This window comes from Jaculus jaculus, chromosome 3 (assembly GCF_020740685.1).
Source record: "Jaculus jaculus isolate mJacJac1 chromosome 3, mJacJac1.mat.Y.cur, whole genome shotgun sequence".
NCBI lineage: Eukaryota > Metazoa > Chordata > Mammalia > Rodentia > Dipodidae > Jaculus > Jaculus jaculus.
Genome location: NC_059104.1, coordinates 181,934,851 through 181,955,673, shown reverse-complemented (window position 1 = coordinate 181,955,673; position 20,823 = coordinate 181,934,851). Strand labels below are relative to the sequence as shown.

The 20,823-nt window shown below is 53.1% G+C and overlaps 1 protein-coding gene across 1 annotated transcript in view; it reads right to left on the bottom strand.

The window, feature by feature from the left end:
* Positions 1-20,823, bottom strand: part of Insc (INSC spindle orientation adaptor protein) — a 133,752-nt gene that overhangs the window by 30,262 nt on the left and 82,667 nt on the right. Inside the window, exon 7 of the mRNA XM_004650840.2 lies at positions 16,396-16,521. Within this exon, the coding sequence (XP_004650897.2) occupies positions 16,396-16,521 (126 nt within the window). The remainder of the gene's footprint in view (positions 1-16,395; positions 16,522-20,823) is intronic.

Below are 20,823 nucleotides of genomic sequence, written 5' to 3'. Positions count from 1 at the left end.
CCCCAATCACTCATAAGTCTTGAAGTACGCCCTCACCTTCTTTCCCAAGAGGCACAACTACATTTGCAAACTGGTATGGGTACCTGAGTATGCTATGGGCACCTCAAACTCAGTTCACTCAGAACTGAAGTGATCAGGATGGGGAGATGGTTTAGTAGTTAAGGTGCTTCCCGTGAAGCCTAAGGACTCATGTTTGACTCTCCAGGTCCCATGTAAGCCAGACACACATGCTGATGCTAGTGTGCCAGGTCACGTAAGAGCACAAGGGGTGCATGCTTCTGGAGATCAGCTGCAGTGGCTGGAAGCCCTGTTTGTGCCAATATTCTCTCTCTCTCTCTCTCTCTCTCTCTCTCTCTCTCTCTCTCTCTCTCTCTCTCTCTCATGCACACATACATTTTAAAAAGGCCAGTCTGTTGGAATTGCCTAAAAGGGAAAGAACAGAAAAGGAAAGAAAGGAATAGAAAAGAAACAAAGAGAAAGATCATTGTCCCTGTGCTGTCCCTTCCTCCCACCTCAGACCCAGGTCAGAAGTCACTTGTCTCCTCTGACAGAGGTGGCTGGGTCCTCTCAGCTGCCACACCACTCTGGACTGACCTCAAGGATGCCACTTGGAATGACCAGATCAGGTTGGGTGCCCATCCCTGAAGACAACTGAGTCCCTCAGGGAACTCTTATATGGAATCCCAGGTTCGTCAGCACCCAGCGGAGGCCCAGCACTCCACATGAGGAGTGTGGGAAGGGTAGTGAGGAAACTGCCCAGGGGCATGAGGGATTGACCAAGCCACATAGCAGGTCAACGTAAGGTGGAGTGGTTACCTTCTCTTGTTGCTGGCACAAAACACCTGACCAGAAGTGAAGGAAGGAATGGGTTTATTTCCGGCTTGCTGTTTCAAGGGGGGCTTTTCTGGATGGCAGGAGAAGGAAGCTGACTCACATCACCACATACCAGCAGGGAGGAAGCAGAAAGAGCGCCCAGTGGGACTACACTAATAACCCCTAAGGACCATCCCAGTGACACCCCTCCTCCAGCAAGGCTCCACCTCCTGGGGACCTACTGTGAGCCTTCATCACAAGCACTTGAGGCTGTAGGGGGACATTTCACACCCAAACCACCACGTGTGGGCTGTGACTCCAGTCCTTGTTTCTGGGTTCTCTGTCCTCTGTCTCCTTCAGTGGGGTCTCTGGGGCAGAAAGAGGAGCTAGCAAGAAGGCCAAGTAAGGGGAAACTGTTCAGCTCAGCTCCTGTGGTAGCCAAGGAGTCACCAAGCCTGAGGCCAGCTCCCTGAAACACCAGTCCCATTTCAGGAACATCTCCAAGCCCAAACCACGCATTTCCCATCTTAGCCATAAGCCCCATGCCAAGAGAGCCATCTAATCAAAGCACTTTCACACCCTTAAAGAAATCACTGCTAGAAGCACTTATAGATAATTAGCTTTTACATGGAGTGGGATGGGCCCTGGCCCGAGGCCAGACCTTCCTCGTGGGTGGATGGGCAAGTGGAGATGTCCTGGGCATCACCTGGGCAGCAGGGCCTGTGACGCAGGAGGAACCAGGACACACTGGGAGACAGTGTAGATGCCACGCAGCCGAGGGCACAAAACCACAGCAGATGCATGAGTTCTGCTTCTAACTGGAGAAGTGTCGGAGCCGATTTTTGTGAGAAACTAAAGGGACACAGGTATACAAAGGCCCACTGTGCATTGCTGGGGCTGTTCTGTCATGCCTCCGTTTTGTTTGGGTGGCATTTGTTTGTTTTTGCTTTGTGAGTTTCTATTTTAGTGGAAGGCAGAGGAGTTAGCTGCTAGTTTATGACAATTATGTAGAATTGTTCAAATGTAATGAAAACTCAGCCATGGGAAGAATGGTGAAAAGAACTCTTTTTTAAAAAAAATTGAAACAGGATCTCACAATGTAGTCCAGGCTGTCCTTGAATTTATGATCTTCTTGCCTCAGTCTTCAACGTGCCAAAATTACAAGCATACAGCATGCCCAGCTCCTAAGACCCCAGTTTTCTCCTTCATGATTCTGTCCACTTCGACACTTAAAGCCCGCGAGCTGAACACAGGACCAGTGGGACTTGGACTCAACTCTCGGATCCAGGAACAACGGGTCAGCTTGTCTTGAGTACAATCAAAAGGAAAATTCAACTGTGGTCAGAGACAGAAGCAAACACAAGTGGAAGCCAAGGACAGGGCACAACATGGGTGGAATAGATGAGCCTTTGGGTCAGAAGCAGAAATCAAATGTGGAATATGAACCAGATGTGGACAAGGTCAGAGACACAGTTGTGATGGTGCCAGGGCTTTGTAAGTGATGGGAAGGCTGTCAGCTCAATGGGAAGCTACAGAAACTTAAACAGACCTGCAAAAGATCATTCACCCTCAGCCCAACCTATTCAGACACCATTCAAGCTCTCCTGCTATTTCAAAGAAGAATCTTTGGTTAAAAGCTTACTGCCAAAGTGGACAAGGACAAACATTGATAGGTAATAGGGAAGAGAGTGATAAACGGGATTATGTAACCAGTTTAGTGGGCAAGTCAAACAGGCAGAGAAGAAGAGACATGGGCAAAGAAAGCAGAAATGAGGGTTTTTGTTTTTTTGTTGGAAAGAAATCATAGTTTGACTTACTTGTGTATAAATAGAAAATAGCCCTTCTGTCAAGCAGATGGTTTCCTTGGAACACATTTCAAGCAGATGTTGTAAAAGCCTTTAGGGTTTGGGGCTGAAATTTCCTATGGGTCGGAATTACTAGACATAGGCTGATATGAAAATACAAAGTTCTCAGCAAAGTCCTCCTGGGATCCAGCTGGGACCCGAATTGTACTCCAAGTGTTTTTAGATCAAAGAGACTCAGGTGTTAAATGCAATCATCTGAGAAAGTTTTTATGTTCTTAATATCTAGGTTTTACCATTAGAATTTGAAGTTAATGATCTGTATTTAGTTTCTTTTAAGAAATCTTCGTGTAAGTATAACGGATTGAGCACTATTGTCTGGGGCTCCTGTGGTATAAGGAAGCCGCAAAATCATCTGAGTAAGAAAAGCATGTGGCTTGTTGGCTTCGTTTCCTTAAAATTACGCTATCACACTCTGCAATGAAATGTTAACTGCAGCTCTCCTTGAAACTTGCAACAAAGCATCTCTCACAATCTCATTTCCATTTAATATTGCACTAGCTAAATGACATACCAAGACATAATCCTAGAAAAAGAATTAAAGTTGTCACTCTTCATAGATAGTGCAGGTGTTTGCTGAGAACCTAAAATGTCTAAGTGAATTTACCAAGATCATTAGGCACAATACCTAAATTGTATTTTCCATGTGTTAGCAGCAACAGTTGGGTAACAAACATTTAAAAACATCACTTAATTGCCATAAAACATATCTAACAACAAATACTTAGAAGATGTGCAATGCGTCACTCCTCAAAACTTAAAGCAGGGCTGGATTGCTGGCTTAGCCATTAAGGCTCTGTCCTGCAAAGTCTAAGAACTCATGTTCAAATCTCCAGGTTCTTCCGGCGAGATGCACAGTGATGCAAGCGCACATGTCATGCCTGCACACAAGGGGGCACACATGTCCCAAGTTCGTTCACAGTGGCTGAAGGCCCAGGAACATCCAATCTCTCTCTATCTCTCAAAAATAATAAATAATAATAAATAATTAAAAACGTAAAACATTGCTAAGAGAAACTAAATTTTGGACCATATTACAGAAGCTTACTGTCATGTGCATTTCTTGGAATAGTAAATTTATTTGACTTGTCAATTATCCAAAATCTTATCTAGATATTTGAAGAAACTCTAATCAACTATCAGCAGGTAGTTTTGTAGCCATTGAAAATCTGACTGTAAAACACATATAGAAAGAAAATACTTAGGAATTGCCAATATAATTTTAATGAACAAAGAAACTGGAGGATTTATACAACTTAACATCAAAATTTACTAGACTGCAGAGACTCAGTACCATTGTTGGTGCAAGGACAGACAAACTACAGATGAATGGGAGAGAGAAAATGAATTTCCAGAACAGACTCAGCACACACCATCACATCTTCAACCTTGTGTGAGGCAATGGTCTTTTCAATAGGTGCTGGCTCCACTGACTCTCCACAGAAAAAAATAATAATAAACTTTCAAAATCATTTAAAAACTAATTTCAAAAGAATTATGATTCGAAATGTGAAAGGTAAAACCATGAAGATTCTTAAAATACAGGAGACTGTACTCACAGTTTTAGAGGAAAACAGTGATTTCTTAAATGGACACAAACAGCACTAACTACAAACGAGAATGCTAATAATTGCACTTTAACAAAATTAAGGATTTCCACTTATCAAGAGACAGCATTAAGAGAATGAAAAAGCAGACTACAGACTGACAACATACGTGCTTACGATACATATCTGACAAGGGATTTCTATCTAGAATACATTTTTCAATTTGTAAATCAATAAGGTAGAATGCATGCAAAACAATATTTTAAATGACATTTTATAGAAGATACCCAAGGAATCTTTACTCACCAGAAAGATAAAAATTAAGATCATATTGAGAGGTGATTACAGGCCTGATTAGGTCACAGGTGGGGGACTATGTGTCCAGCTGTCATAAATCTACAAACAACTTAATCTTTATTTTTGAAGAAGTTCAACGATACTGAGACCCCTCTTTTGGAAATTGTACATTTCATTGCTTGTGTGTGTCTTTCTCTCTCTTTCTCTGGAAATCTCCTGAGCATGAAATCTTTCTCATAGCCCTTCCCTTGCCATGTCTTGTGTCTGGGTGACCAGAAGACCCACTGCTTGCTGCTGGGGACAGCAGACACTGATTCCTGGTCAGTGCTTTCAGGGCTGTCCCTGATGGTACCATCAGTATCAACTGTCCCCATGAAGGGGGTCATCCCTCACCAAATCCCACCCTAACCTTTATGAATCCTCTCAGCCTATTTCCTCTTGACTCCTTAGAAACATCCTTTCTCTGCTCTCTTCCCAGTTGCACGTCCTCCACTCCAGAAGCCAAAGGGAAAATCGGTGTTGGTGGCCACAAGTGCCACCTCTGCACCTAGTCAGGTCTCCTGCGTGACCCTCGCTGTCTTGGAGGTACGGTGTCCCCTCTCCTGGAATTATCCATCATGTTCACACCCAAACATTTAATAATTTTCTCTTTTCACCAAATTATTGGGGACCTATGCCCAGTGAATAACATTTTATACCACAAGCCTATGTCTTCTCACATCTAGAAAGTGGAGAGAGCTTTTAAAAGCATAAATTTATAAGCCAGGTATGGTGGCACACTCCTTTAATGGCAGCACTCGAGAGGCAGAGGTAGGAGGATCGCTGTGAGTTCGAGGCCAGCCTAAGACTACATAGTGAATTTCAGGTCAGCTTGGGCTAGAGTGAGACCCTATCTTGAAGAACCAAAAAATAAAAAAGAATAAATTTATAAATTTATGAATTTATGGGAAAAACAAGGTGTGGTGCTTTGCTCTAAAGATGTCTGGAGAAACATCTCCCCTCACATGCCCCACTCCAGGAAACAAGCGTCAGCATTACCGCCCAGACCATTCAACACCTTCCAACTTTGCATCTTGCAAAGTTTCTTCGTGTTCCCCATGCTTCCAGCAGACCTTTCTCATGGAGATTAGGAAACTTCCTTCTGGTCCCTCTGTGAACCAGTGGCCAAGAGAGGAATGTCCCAGACTCCACCTGAGATGCGTGGTCAGTTTCAAAGGCTTGCAGCTCAGCTCACTTGCCTTGCATTAAGCCACAGCTCATCCTTGGCCACCAACCTCCTAGGTCTGCTTGAGGGCCTAGGAACTTGGCCTCCATGCCATGAGAGGGAGGAGAGGGAACTAGCTATAAACCACCAGGGCTACATGCTGAAAACTAGCTTCCAGATGAATTCCATAGCTTTGTTTTGAACCATTTTAGACAGTTTATTGCTAAGGGACTTGACAAACTTTACATTTCCCTGAACCACCCACCATTTCCATGTCACTGGACCTGAAACCGCTGGTATAAGCAAGACCAGACAGAGATCCTACATTCTAACCTCAATCCTGTGGCTGGTGTAGGCAACACACAGACACACAAACACACACGCACACACCCTTCTATCTTCTCATATCTTCCACAATCTTTTACACATACCATTCACTTCTAGTGCAAGCTGACTCCATGACCAGCAAAGGCAGTGGACAGGACTGTGTCCTAAGATGGGGGGGGGGGTGTCCAGGCCAACCTCTAGGCATCTCATGAGCATCAAGAAGGCAGGAGAGCACTGGGTGGGGGGCACATCTGTCTCTGAGCCTGGCACCAGCAAGCCAAGGTTAAGCACTCAGTCAGGACACCCCAGGATAGGCAGAGGCTGTACACGAGGAAGCCATGGGGTTCTGTAGGACAGGCATTCAGGGATTAGCACCCCACTTGTACCTACAATGAGCTCACAGGGTGAAAGACCGCATGCTTCACTGGAGACACTCACTGAACATACCTATGAGAAATAATGGGAGAGACAGCTAGTGGTCAACCCCAATATGAGATGAGGACTTTGGACTGTGCCCACTAGTGTTTGGGGGAGACAGAGAGACATTTTTTACTCCAGAAATGATACAAAGCTGCCCTTCTGGTGAAGCCTGGCAGTTGGGAATCTATAAATATTTGTCTACATTCTTGGCCTGGAGGAGACCACCTCTGGGGTAATAAGACATTGTCACTATCCCCATGGCCCTGGCAGCTAGGAAAAAATAAGTCCACCAGCCTTGACAGCTCTCGAAGGCAGCCCAGTGGGGCTGTCAGTGATGCTGTTGTCCACCAGGGGCCGCTGTTGCACAGCGCATGGGGTCGCTGGGAGTACTGAGGTCTGAGTAGTTTCTAAACTGACTGCTGCGCCAGGAACGCAGATTCCCCAGCAGCTGCAGCTTGGGCGAGGGCACAGCGCTGATACCAGCCCACAATCTTGTGACGTGAGCAGAGGGGAGGCAGAGCAGGGTGCCTGATCTCGCCTCTGTCTTTTCACATCTGCCTGACTTAAGCCCCTCCATCCGTACTTTTGAGGCTGCTAGACAGGAACTTAGCAGGAGGGGAAGGGAATCAAACCATGTATGGCACTTCTTCCTTGTAAAGCTGGGGAAGGTGACATTGCCCCTCCCCACTCCTTCCTGCCTGTCAGTCGGTCAGCAAGGCAGCTGACCTGGAGCCTGAGGTTCTCTGCTGAGCCTTAGTCTATCCAGGGTCAGGACGTGAGGGTGGAAGCAGTTTATAAGCTCACGTGGGCTGAGCCCTTAGAGGTGGGAGAGCCAGCTGAGACCTCCACGCAGAGCGTTCTCAGTCTCCCAGTCAGACTGTACTTGCGGAAAAGGTCTGCAGGCCAAATGGAGTGCAGACTTCCTGCCTGACATTCCATGGCTCTGTCTTCTCCACTCAGGCTCACTTAAATCAGAACTGGGGCTGAGGAGATGTCTCAGTGGTGAAAGGTGCTTGCTTGAAAGCCTAACCGTTGGGGTTCAATTCTCCAGTACCCACATAAAACCACTTGTACAAAGTGCTACATGCATTCGGAATTTGTTTGCAGGGACAAGCAGTCCTGGCACACACATTCCTGCCTCCTCTCTCTCCAAATCATACACATACATACATACATATATTATAATATTACATAATATTCTATATACACATACATACATACATATGTTTTATATACATACATCCATATATATTATATAATTATATAATATTCTATATACACATACGTACATATGTTTTATATACATACATCCATATATATTATATAATTATATAATATTCTATATACACATACGTACATATGTTTTATATACATACATCCATATATATTATATAATTATATAATATTCTATATACACATTCATACATATACATATGTTATATATATTTACATATATCCATATATTAAATAAGTATATAATATTCTATATACACATACATACGTATACATATGTGTTATATATATACATCCATATATATATATCATATAATTATATAATATTCTTCTTTTGTATGGTGGGGCAACACCTCCCTCATGGGGTTGCTATGGTGTGATAACATATATATACATATATATATGTATATATATGTATGTATGTGTATGTGTATATATATGTGTGTGTGTGTGTGTGTGTGTATGTATGTATGTATATATATATATATATATATATATATATATATATATATATATATATATATATATAAAATCAGAACTGACCTAAGCAAAATGAAGTCACTGTTTGCTCTTTTCTCTAGGTCTTGCACACTACAGCACCTTTTGGTTCATGCGGGAAAAAACAAAACTTGTAAATATCAGACCAGGCTCTGAGCCTGCTGACAGCTATCCTCTTTCATCTCCACTGGCTCTACTAGAAAATGGGGTCGAAGCTGGCCATCTTTGTTCACCTAACTTAAAAGAATACCTAAGAGCCGGGCGTGGTGGCACATGTCTTTAGTCCCAGCAGTCGGGAGGCAAAGGTAGGAGAATCGCCATGAGTTTGAGGCCAGCCTGAGACTACATAGTGAATTCCAGATCAGCCTGAGCTAGAGTGAAACCCTACCTAAAAAAACAAAAACAAACAAACAACAACAACAAAAAAAAACCTAAGAATCATACAGGCAAAAAAAGATGGAAGTTTTTTTTTTTTTCAAAAATGAACTATTTCTGGCCACCCTCAATGGTACAGGCAGGAGAATGTGGAAAGGGATTCCTATTAAACAGCAGCACGAGCTGCGGGGCCTCCTGGCTGAGCCCGTCTAGGACACTGTCTCCAGCTTGCGTCCAACCCCAAGTCTCCAAGGTAACTTGCTGCGCACATTCCAGTGGAGATTCCCCCTTCCCGCCCCCTCTCCCAGGGATTTTCTTCTTGAAGTTGAAATTGAGCCCTCCTATCTGCCCCCATTTTTAATTTCTTTATTGATCTTCATTAAACTCTCCCTTTGGCTCCAGCACAAAGTGAGCTAACTTCTTATTTGGAAAAAATATTAAAAAGGAGGGGGCGGACTAAAAGGGTACTCGGTGGAAAGTGAGACTGTCTCTGGTCTAAGTCTGGAAAGAGGCAATTTCTAGAACTGCCTAGGGAGTTGGCTGAGCTTGAGCATTGGTTTTGAGTGCCCCCCACCTCTTAGAGCCCTACACCTGTTTGCTTCTGTCCCTTTGCAGGGACCATGGTCCCCAGGGCAGCTCTAGCCCCAATCACCTCTACCCCTACGCTGTGAACCAGCAGCACCCTGACCTTCCCTTTAGCCACACCTAGAACTCTGCCAAGACCACTGCAAAATCTTCATAGTCAGGTAGTGCAGATCTCCCCAGCCCACTGTGTGGAGACCACCAAATGAGACCCTGAGTGAGACACGGGCACCGTGCTGGAGAGCCATCATGTTGTCACCCTGTGTCACCAGAGCAGCCCCATGAGCGAGGTGTTGCCCACCACAGGAAAAAAGAAGCCAAGGGTCAGAGGAGTGGCGTGTCCCCCGGTCTGCTTTCAGCCTCCCCAAACCCTATAGTTCTTAACAATATCAATCCTCCTTGCTAGTCAGTCCTCTAAAAATGCCACCCCAACCAGTTCACCTCCTCCAAGTTGGGTTTTTCTGTCCCAAGGGGTCTTGATTCCATCCCAGGCTCTGGCCATCTTCCCCTGGTCTTCTCCTAAATGTGGCCTAGAGAATACTCGCCGTGCTCTGGGCTTCCCCATGCAGCCAGCGTGAGCTCCTTAAGAGATTCAGGGCCCCACAGGGAGGTTGCCTGGCTGACAGCACCTCTCCTCTAATAGCCAGAAGCAACGAAGAGGCGGTGATGAGTGACTTCAGGGGAGCAATCAAGTGTCACCACAACTACATCGCTGATCACACAGTTCCCCAAGCCCGTGAAGGCCTGAGCCTGGACGGGGTATCACCCTGGGGCTCAAAGGGCCAGGCTCTCTGACAACCTAGGTGGACACACACCTGCTCTGGGACGTAGGGTTTAAGGTTGAAGGGAAAGGAGAGAAAAGCCCCAGGAGACAGGTGACATTTACTGAAACAAGCTAGTGGTCTTATTGCCAGTGAACATAGCAAAGCCGAGTGAGGAGCCAGAATTAAATCTATTTAGAACACCAGCTACCCCCCTACCCCCGCACGCCATACCTGGTATCAGAGAAACACTGTGGCTGTCATTTCCACAGTATTGCCTTCTCTGGGCTTCCCTACTGCCCCCCTACCCGCTGACCAGGGCAAGCCTGCAGGCCAAGGCTGAGCACTTCAGATGGCAGAGGGTGACTGGTGTGGAGCAAACCCGGGGAGGGGCTGTGGTGGAGTCAAAGGCCATCCTGGGTGGCTTTAGACCTTGTCACGGATGCAGAGATGATGTGACGTGGAGGAAAACAATGTACACTGGCTTCACGCCTCCATGTCAGGGTTTGGTTCCAGGTCTGCGTTGTGTCTGGAAAAATGATCTCCAATACCAGTCCTTTCTCCAGCAAGCAAATGTGAAATCAGTAACTGCAGAATGGCATGCTGGGCACTCTACCTCTGGCAGAAATGGCTGGCGGTGGCACGTGGCAGATGGAGGGCAGCACAGCAGATCCAGTACCCACAGCAGTCGCAGAGATGATGGTGGGGTTGGCATGGAGACACTCAGCTGGAGTTCACAATCAAGGGTCCTGTGCAGAATGTCTTCTCCTTGGCTGAGGTTTCCATTAAGCCATTCCCACAACAGGCGTTTTTATTTCAGGGGATAAACAACAGCGACCTCTGCTCAAGTCTTAACTTTTTTTTGGGGGGGGGTTAGGGATGTTGGCAGGTCTTCCAGCTGTTGTCAAGGGCACAGTGGTTGTAGCTCTCAGCCTGTTTGTTGCTCTACTTCCTCCTTGTCAAGGGATCACGCAGCCAGCCTCCCCGAGGACAAAGGGTCTCAAAGGACACAAGATAAGCTTGCTTGAATATGAGCTGGTATTTGGGGGGAGTCCCCCCTAACTTTGAGAGTCAGTTCTCAGCCAGCTTAAATTGCATGTGACAATTTAGTAATGTATTAGGGTCTGCCAGCCACTTAACAGCTCGGGCTGGCTCTAGCTCAGCAGAGCTGGAATGGCATTACCACCTGGGCCGTTTATTAGTTGTGTGCCCTTGAGCAGGTCGCCTCAATTCTCCAAGTCACCTTTCCTTCCTTTCTAAGCAACGAGGGAAAATGGCGACCCCGGGGCATGTGGTTGTGGCAATGAACTGGTGAATGGAAGGACAAGCCAAGTGCTTCTCCCAAGCACGTCCTAAAAGAACGCATCTCTTTTCATCCTGGCCACCTTGACCACCGTCACCAGCACAAGCAAGTGCTCTGTGTGGCGGCCAGCCGCAGTGACTGGTGTGTCGGCTGCCTGCCCGGCTGCAGGGACGCCCGCCATCACAGGATGACGGCGGACCCTGAGCACGCATAAGTGAGCGGAGCTGTGCTCTCAAAAACCCTGATGGGGGCTAGAGGGATGGCTTAGTGATTGAGGCGTTTGCTTGCAAAGCCAGAGGACCCAGGTTCGATTCCCTAGGACCCATGTTAGCCAGATGCACAAGGGGGAGAACACATCTGGAGTTTGTTTGCAGTGGCTGGAGGCCCTAGCAAGCCCATTCTCTCTCTATCTCCCGCTTTCTCTGTCAAATAAGTAAATAAAAATAAAAATATTCTAAAAAGAACCCTGATGGGCTGAGAGGTGAATTTCACAAAAAGTTTTCATGAGGCTCAAAATGATCTCTTGGGGTTTTATCTCTGCCATTTAAAAGTGACAACAAAATCATTGTTAGTCTGTGAGCCATGGTTAAACAGGCAGAGGTTGAGTTCAGCTCATAAGCCATCACTTGTCACCCTCAGATGTCCCCAAGAACAAGGGACATCATCTGTTTTGCTCAGGGTTGCACCCTAGCACCAAACCCATGCCTGGCAAACAGCACACGTGGAATGAGTGACTGCTGAGGGAACAGCACACATTGCAATTCCCCGCAGGAAGCCATGTCAGCTCTCTGGGCCTCAGTTTCCTCATGTGCACAATGGGGATACTCTCAAACTTGAGACAAGCATCACATTGAACCAGACTGTGTGAGCTCTCCTCTCCAGCTGCCGCACAACACCGGGCCGCTGATCCTGACCCTGCACTCTCGGGGTCAGCCTGACTCCTCCGCAGAGCCTGGCATGGAGGAGCTGTTGGAGAAGGTAAGTAATGCCTACAGGCCCTGCTCCTCCTGGGCATGAGAAGGATAACTGACCTGGGTGAAGTTGCCAGGACTTTGTCTGCTACTCTTAGGGTATGCCAGATACCAGCAAGGCACTAGGGGGAGGGGGTTTTACTAACACTGGACTATCACAGAGAAAGCCCAAACACTTACCATGCAATTGTAGGCCAGTTACAGAAGCGAAGACTATCTCTTTCTCTCTCGCTCTCTTTCTCTTTCCTCTCTCTCTCTCTTTCGCCACATGTGTATGTGTGTATACGGAGTGTAAGCCTGTGTGTATGCGTGTTTGTTTGTGTGTGAGCATGTGGGGGGGGTGCACGTGCATATGGGGGACAGAGGGTGATGACGTGTCTTCCTGGGTCACTTTCCGTTCTATTTACCAAGGTCTCACTCAGCCCGGCACTCACTGCTTCGCCTACTGCCGGTATTCAGCTTGCGGCAGGAGTCCCATCCCCTCTTCCACTGGGCTGAGATGACAGGCGTCTCCCACACACGCCGGCATTTATCATCTTGGTTCTGGGACCTGAAATCCAGTCTTCACACTTGTGGCAAGAGTTTATCCACTGAGCAATCTCTCCAGCGCTGCATGCTTGCTATTAAACTTGAGATGTTAACTATGCTCACATCACAAGTCCCTGGTATGGAGCTCAGGGTGTGTACCATGTACCTGGCCTCCCTTACAGGCGGAACCAGCCACCCGCCAGGCCAGCTCTGGGACAGGCGTTTTAGCCTTGAGCAGTGTCCTGTGGAGGCAAAAACGAACCTGCTCCAGCCACCCCACATGGAAGAATCAAAGCTCTGCTCTTTCCCTCCCCCCCGTGTGTAGACTTCCTGTTGCACTGCAGACCCACTACTGCCTAGCAACAGGCTGCTCCACCAGCCCCTTCCCCCTCCTCCAATATCCCTACCCCTCCTCCTCCATCCTCCCTACCCCTTCCTCCTCCTCCTCCATCCTCCCTACCCCTTCCTCCTCCTCCTCCATCCTCCCTACCCCTTCCTCCTCCTCCTCCATCCTCCCTACCCCTTCCTCCTCCTCCTCCATCCTCCCTACCCTTTCCTCCTCCTCCTCCATCCTCCCTACCCCTTCCTCTTCCTCCTCCATCCTCCCTACCCCTTCCTCCTCCTTCATCCTCCCTACCCCTTCCTCCTCCTCCTCCATCCTCCCTACCCCTTCCTCCTCCTCCTCCATCCTCCCTACCCCTTCCTCCTCCTCCATCCTCCCTACCCCTTCCTCCTCCTCCTCCATCCTCCCTACCCCTTCCTCCTCCTCCATCCTCCCTACCCCTTCCTCCTCCTCCACCCTCCCTACCCCTTCCTCCTCCTCCTCCATCCTCCCTACCCCTTCCTCCTCCTCCTCCATCCTCCCTACCCCTTCCTCCTCCTCCTCCATCCTCCCTACCCCTTCCTCCTCCTCTTCCATTCTCCCTACCCCTTCCTCCTCCTTCATCCTCCCTACCCCTTTCTCCTCCTCCATCCTCCCTACCCCTTCCTCCTCCTCCATTCTCCCTACCCCTTCCTCCTCCTCCATCCTCCCTACCCCTTCCTCCTCCTCTTCCATTCTCCCTACCCCTTCCTCCTCCTCTTCCATTCTCCCTACCCCTTCTTCTTCCTCCTCCATCCTCCCTACCCCTTCCTCCTCCTCCTCCATCCTCCCTACCCCTTCCTCCTCCTCCATCCTCCCTACCCCTTCCTCTTCCTCCTCCATCCTCCCTACCCCTTCCTCCTCCTCCTCCATCCTCCCTACCCCTTCCTCTTCCTCCTCCATTCTCCCTACCCCTTCCTCCTCCTCTTCCATTCTCCCTACCCCTTCCTCCTCCTCTTCCATTCTCCCTACCCCTTCCACTTCCTCCATTCTTTCTACCAAGCAGACAAGAACGAGTGTGAGGAACAAACCTCACTGGCCATTATCCACTGAAGAAAGAGGGGGTTGTTATTCATCACATGAAGCTCAAATCGCTCAGTGCATTTCCTTCATGGAGTCTGTCTGTCTGACTGTTTCCCTTATCACACACCCGTGTAGATGAGCACACATGCACACACGTCTGTGCTCACACCATCACACAGCACACTGGAATGGAGGAAAAAATGGTTTCATCTTGGAGAATCTTAGATTTGACTCCGGCTCCCTCAAGATCTTAGCTACAAATCCTTCCAGAAGTTGCTGCCATCCTCTGAACCCCTCACCTGCCCAGCAGCGGGACCAAAGCACATGCATCAGTGATCTTAATCTACTACCTCTGGCCCAGGGCTGCCAGTGGCCAGTAACAAAAGCTTCTGTCAAGCGTGAAGAGGACATTGTGCCCAGAGCACTGGATGTCTTCCCTGCTACCTGGCTGTGTGACTTTACACAAGTTAGGCCTCATTTTGTGATATGGCAGGCCCTGTCAGGTAAAAGAAAAAATAAAAAGAACAGACTTACCGTTTTCCCTCCACACGTAGCTAAAAGCACCTCTCCCTACTCTTGCCAGACACCAGAACATGGTTGGGAAAAGACCAGGTAGAAAGGTAGATAACCATTTTCTTAAGTGTCTAGACCAAAGCGAAGAATCTGGGGGCACGTGGGGTCCATCCGGACATCCAGAGGTCAGATGTGAGGGGGGTTAGTTCGCTCGCCGCTTCCCATTCCGATGAACTCACAGGAGCTCACACTTGCCCTGCAGCCTGTAAATGCCACAGTTGTTCTGCAACATACCAGGCCTTCCATGGGAACGCTCAGCATCTGTCCTTCAGACGTGGTTGGGAAAATCCATAAACGTCAGCTCAGCCTCCAAGTTCTCCTAGCTAGTGCCTCCGAGGCCCATCTGCCAGCCCAGACTATAGTGGGTATGGAGAACGGCTGGGATGAGTTATGCTGTCTCAGGCTAGCCTGGCACACAGCCACATGGGGCCTTTGGAACTCCAAATTCCTTCTCTGTCCCCACCCAGCCCACACTACATGGACTGGGCAGGTGCTTGCATTGGCTCCATTTCCCTTATCAGGCCCCTCTAGTCATTCATGGAGGAGAGTCCACTGGCTTGCCCAGACACTTGTTAAGAGGGCTTAGTCCATTGGCAACTTGATTGCATCAGATGATGCGTAGGGCATTAGTAAAGTATGCCTGTGGACGTGTCTGTGGGAGAGTTCCAGAAAGGATGGGATTCATGGGTGGGGAAGCCTGAGGCCCAGGCGGGACAAAAGCAGAAAGAGGAGGTCAGCTAGCTCCATCTCACCAGCCCTCCTTCCCTCTTTCCCTTCCCACCTGTGGTGGTTTGATTCAGGGGTCTCCCATAAACTTAGGTGTTCTAGATGTTAGGTTTCCCAGCTGATGGCAATTGGAAATTAAAGCCTTCCGGAGGTGGTATATTGTTGTGGGCGGGCTTATGGGTGTTATGGCCAGTTTCCCCTTGCCAGTGTTTGGCACACTCTCCTGTTGCTATTGTCCACCTTATGTTGACCAGGGGGTGATGCCCACCCTCTGCTCATGCCATCATTTTTCCCTGCAATCATAGAGCTTCCCCTCGAGCCTGTAAGCCAAAATAAACCTCTTTTTCCCACAAGCTGCTGTTGGTTGGGTGATTTCTACAAGTAATGCGAACCTTACTGCAACACCACGCACCTCCCTCTTTCTCCTACCCTCTTTCCCTTCCTACCCATCTCCCCTTTCTCCTTCTGTTTCCTACCTACCATTAGGCAAACAGCCTTTCCCACCACTTGAAACTGCAAAGGGGGAAAAAATCCTTCTTCTGTTAACTTGCTTTTCTCTGGCTTTTTGTCACCATAATGACAGCTGACTAGCCCGGTGTCCAGTCCCTCTGCTCCACAAGGACCTGATCCCTGGCCCCTGTCCTTTAGCTGGTGTCCTGCTGTGAGTGAGGGAACATCCAACTACACTCACTGCCACGGTCCCCCCCACCCAGCTTAGCTGTCCCTGCTGGTCCCACCCATCACACTCGCAGTTTCCCTGCCTAGGAAGTCCTCGGCGCGCCTTTGGACCCTGCGTTCCTGGTCAGACTTCTGAGTCTCTGTCACCTTCGCGTCCCCTCAAATCCCACAGCCAGCAGGCCCAGCAGGCCCATGTGAGAGGGGCCCGGGAGAAGAAGGGGCTTGGAAGCACTTTCTCCATGGAGGGGCCATCACGAGACACAGCACCGCACCCCGCCCCGACTCCGAGAGCACGGCCTGCCCAGCGCCTCACCTTCTCCAGCTGGTGGATGCCCTCTTCCACGCAGCAGACGGAGGCCAGCGTGCGGAGAGCCTGGGGGTGCAAGCACGGGAAGCGGTCCTGCCGGCAGACCTTGAAGAGCGCAGCCACCCCGCCCTCCTGTGGACGAGAAGACACCGTCACGTGCCCGCCCGGGGCTGCTCTCTAGGACCCCCGCGCACGTCGTTCACATTCACGGGGTCCCGCTGTCCTGCCGCTCCCGCTGAAGGTGAGATTGCTTCTGGAGCTTCAAGGCCACAGGCTGGGGCAGACGCGTCCTGGGTGCGGGACTCTAGCTCAGCTCAGCTCCTAATATCTGGCCACGTGCTCCTAGCAGCCCTGAGCAGCAGGTCTGGAAACTTCCTCACACGTCCTACAACCTCCCCGTCCTCTGTGCCCGTGCTCCCCTCCTCTGTGCCCGTGCTCCCCGTCCTCTGTGCCCGTGCTCCCGTCCTCTGTGCCCATGCTCCCGTCCTCTGTGCCCGTGCTCCCGTCCTCTGTGCCCGTGCTCCCGTCCTCTGTGCCCGTGCTCCCCGTCCTCTGTGCCCGTGCTCCCGTCCTCTGTGCCCGTGCTCCCGTCCTCTGTGCCTGTGCTCCCGTCCTCTGTGCCCGTGCTCCCGTCCTCTGTGCCCGTGCTCCCGTCCTCTGTGCCCGTGCTCCCGTCCTCTGTGCCCGTGCTCCCCGTCCTCTGTGCCCGTGCTCCCCGTCCTCTGTGCCCGTGCTCCCGTCCTCTGTGCCCGTGCTCCCGTCCTCTGTGCCCGTGCTCCCCGTCCTCTGTGCCCGTGCTCCCGTCCTCTGTGCCCGTGCTCCCGTCCTCTGTGCCCGTGCTCCCGTCCTCTGTGCCCGTGCTCCCGTCCTCTGTGCCCGTGCTCCCCGTCCTCTGTGCCTGTGCTCCCCGTCCTCTGTGCCCGTGCTCCCGTCCTCTGTGCCCGTGCTCCCCTCCTCTGTGCCCGTGCTCCCGTCCTCTGTGCCCGTGCTCCCCGTCCTCTGTGCCCGTGCTCCCGTCCTCTGTGCCCGTGCTCCCCTCCTCTGTGCCCGTGCTCCCGTCCTCTGTGCCCGTGCTCCCCGTCCTCTGTGCCCGTGCTCCCGTCCTCTGTGCCCGTGCTCCCGTCCTCTGTGCCCGTGCTCCCCGTCCTCTGTGCCCGTGCTCCCGTCCTCTGTGCCCGTGCTCCCCGTCCTCTGTGCCTGTGCTCCCCGTCCTCTGTGCCCGTGCTCCCGTCCTCTGTGCCCGTGCTCCCGTCCTCTGTGCCCGTGCTCCCCGTCCTCTGTGCCCGTGCTCCCGTCCTCTGTGCCCGTGCTCCCGTCCTCTGTGCCCGTGCTCCCGTCCTCTGTGCCCGTGCTCCCCGTCCTCTGTGCCCGTGCTCCCGTCCTCTGTGCCCGTGCTCCCGTCCTCTGTGCCCGTGCTCCCGTCCTCTGTGCCCGTGCTCCCGTCCTCTGTGCCCGTGCTCCCCGTCCTCTGTGCCTGTGCTCCCCGTCCTCTGTGCCCGTGCTCCCGTCCTCTGTGCCCGTGCTCCCGTCCTCTGTGCCCGTGCTCCCGTCCTCTGTGCCCGTGCTCCCGTCCTCTGTGCCCGTGCTCCCCGTCCTCTGTGCCCGTGCTCCCCGTCCTCTGTGCCTGTGCTCCCCGTCCTCTGTGCCCGTGCTCCCGTCCTCTGTGCCCGTGCTCCCGTCCTCTGTGCCCGTGCTCCCCGTCCTCTGTGCCCGTGCTCCCCGTCCTCTGTGCCCGTGCTCCCGTCCTCTGTGCCCGTGCTCCCGTCCTCTGTGCCCGTGCTCCCGTCCTCTGTGCCTGTGCTCCCGTCCTCTGTGCCTGTGCTCCCCGTCCTCTGTGCCCGTGCTCCCCGTCCTCTGTGCCCGTGCTCCCCGTCCTCTGTGCCCGTGCTCCCGTCCTCTGTGCCCGTGCTCCCCTCCTCTGTGCCCGTGCTCCCCGTCCTCTGTGCCCGTGCTCCCCGTCCTCTGTGCCCGTGCTCCCCGTCCTCTGTGCCCGTGCTCCCGTCCTCTGTGCCCGTGCTCCCCTCCTCTGTGCCCGTGCTCCCGTCCTCTGTGCCCGTGCTCCCCGTCCTCTGTGCCCGTGCTCCCGTCCTCTGTGCCCGTGCTCCCGTCCTCTGTGCCCGTGCTCCCGTCCTCTGTGCCCGTGCTCCCGTCCTCTGTGCCCGTGCTCCCCGTCCTCTGTGCCCGTGCTCCCCTCCTCTGTGCCCGTGCTCCCCTCCTCTGTGCCCGTGCTCCCGTCCTCTGTGCCCGTGCTCCCGTCCTCTGTGCCCGTGCTCCCGTCCTCTGTGCCTGTGCTCCCCGTCCTCTGTGCCTGTGCTCCCCGTCCTCTGTGCCCGTGCTCCCCTCCTCTGTGCCCGTGCTCCCCGTCCTCTGTGCCCGTGCTCCCGTCCTCTGTGCCTGTGCTCCCCGTCCTCTGTGCCCGTGCTCCCCGTCCTCTGTGCCCGTGCTCCCCGTCCTCTGTGCCCGTGCTCCCGTCCTCTGTGCCCGTGCTCCCCGTCCTCTGTGCCCGTGCTCCCCGTCCTCTGTGCCCGTGCTCCCCGTCCTCTGTGCCTGTGCTCCCCGTCCTCTGTGCCCGTGCTCCCCGTCCTCTGTGCCCGTGCTCCCCGTCCTCTGTGCCCGTGCTCCCGTCCTCTGTGCCCGTGCTCCCGTCCTCTGTGCCCGTGCTCCCGTCCTCTGTGCCCGTGCTCCCGTCCTCTGTGCCCGTGCTCCCCGTCCTCTGTGCCTGTGCTCCCCTCCTCTGTGCCCGTGCTCCCCGTCCTCTGTGCCCGTGCTCCCGTCCTCTGTGCCCGTGCTCCCCGTCCTCTGTGCCCGTGCTCCCCGTCCTCTGTGCCCATGCTCCCGTCCTCTGTGCCCGTGCTCCCCGTCCTCTGTGCCCGTGCTCCCGTCCTCTGTGCCCGTGCTCCCCGTCCTCTGTGCCCGTGCTCCCGTCCTCTGTGCCCGTGCTCCCGTCCTCTGTGCCCGTGCTCCCCGTCCTCTGTGCCCGTGCTCCCGTCCTCTGTGCCCGTGCTCCCCGTCCTCTGTGCCCGTGCTCCCGTCCTCTGTGCCCGTGCTCCCCGTCCTCTGTGCCCGTGCTCCCGTCCTCTGTGCCCGTGCTCCCGTCCTCTGTGCCCGTGCTCCCGTCCTCTGTGCCCGTGCTCCCGTCCTCTGTGCCCGTGCTCCCCGTCCTCTGTGCCCGTGCTCCCGTCCTCTGTGCCCGTGCTCCCGTCCTCTGTGCCCGTGCTCCCGTCCTCTGTGCCCGTGCTCCCCGTCCTCTGTGCCTGTGCTCCCCGTCCTCTGTGCCCGTGCTCCCGTCCTCTGTGCCCGTGCTCCCCTCCTCTGTGCCCGTGCTCCCGTCCTCTGTGCCCGTGCTCCCCGTCCTCTGTGCCCGTGCTCCCGTCCTCTGTGCCCGTGCTCCCGTCCTCTGTGCCCGTGCTCCCGTCCTCTGTGCCCGTGCTCCCCGTCCTCTGTGCCCGTGCTCCCCGTCCTCTGTGCCTGTGCTCCCCGTCCTCTGTGCCCGTGCTCCCGTCCTCTGTGCCCGTGCTCCCGTCCTCTGTGCCCGTGCTCCCGTCCTCTGTGCCTGTGCTCCCCGTCCTCTGTGCCTGTGCTCCCGTCCTCTGTGCCCGTGCTCCCCGTCCTCTGTGCCCGTGCTCCCGTCCTCTGTGCCTGTGCTCCCCGTCCTCTGTGCCCGTGCTCCCCGTCCTCTGTGCCCGTGCTCCCGTCCTCTGTGCCCGTGCTCCCGTCCTCTGTGCCCGTGCTCCCGTCCTCTGTGCCTGTGCTCCCGTCCTCTGTGCCTGTGCTCCCCGTCCTCTGTGCCTGTGCTCCCCGTCCTCTGTGCCCGTGCTCCCCGTCCTCTGTGCCCGTGCTCCCGTCCTCTGTGCCCGTGCTCCCCTCCTCTGTGCCCGTGCTCCCCGTCCTCTGTGCCCGTGCTCCCCGTCCTCTGTGCCCGTGCTCCCCGTCCTCTGTGCCCGTGCTCCCGTCCTCTGTGCCCGTGCTCCCCTCCTCTGTGCCCGTGCTCCCGTCCTCTGTGCCCGTGCTCCCCGTCCTCTGTGCCCGTGCTCCCGTCCTCTGTGCCCGTGCTCCCGTCCTCTGTGCCCGTGCTCCCGTCCTCTGTGCCCGTGCTCCCGTCCTCTGTGCCTGTGCTCCCCGTCCTCTGTGCCCGTGCTCCCCTCCTCTGTGCCCGTGCTCCCCTCCTCTGTGCCCGTGCTCCCGTCCTCTGTGCCCGTGCTCCCGTCCTCTGTGCCCGTGCTCCCGTCCTCTGTGCCTGTGCTCCCCGTCCTCTGTGCCTGTGCTCCCCGTCCTCTGTGCCCGTGCTCCCCTCCTCTGTGCCCGTGCTCCCCGTCCTCTGTGCCCGTGCTCCCGTCCTCTGTGCCTGTGCTCCCCGTCCTCTGTGCCTGTGCTCCCCGTCCTCTGTGCCCGTGCTCCCCGTCCTCTGTGCCCGTGCTCCCGTCCTCTGTGCCC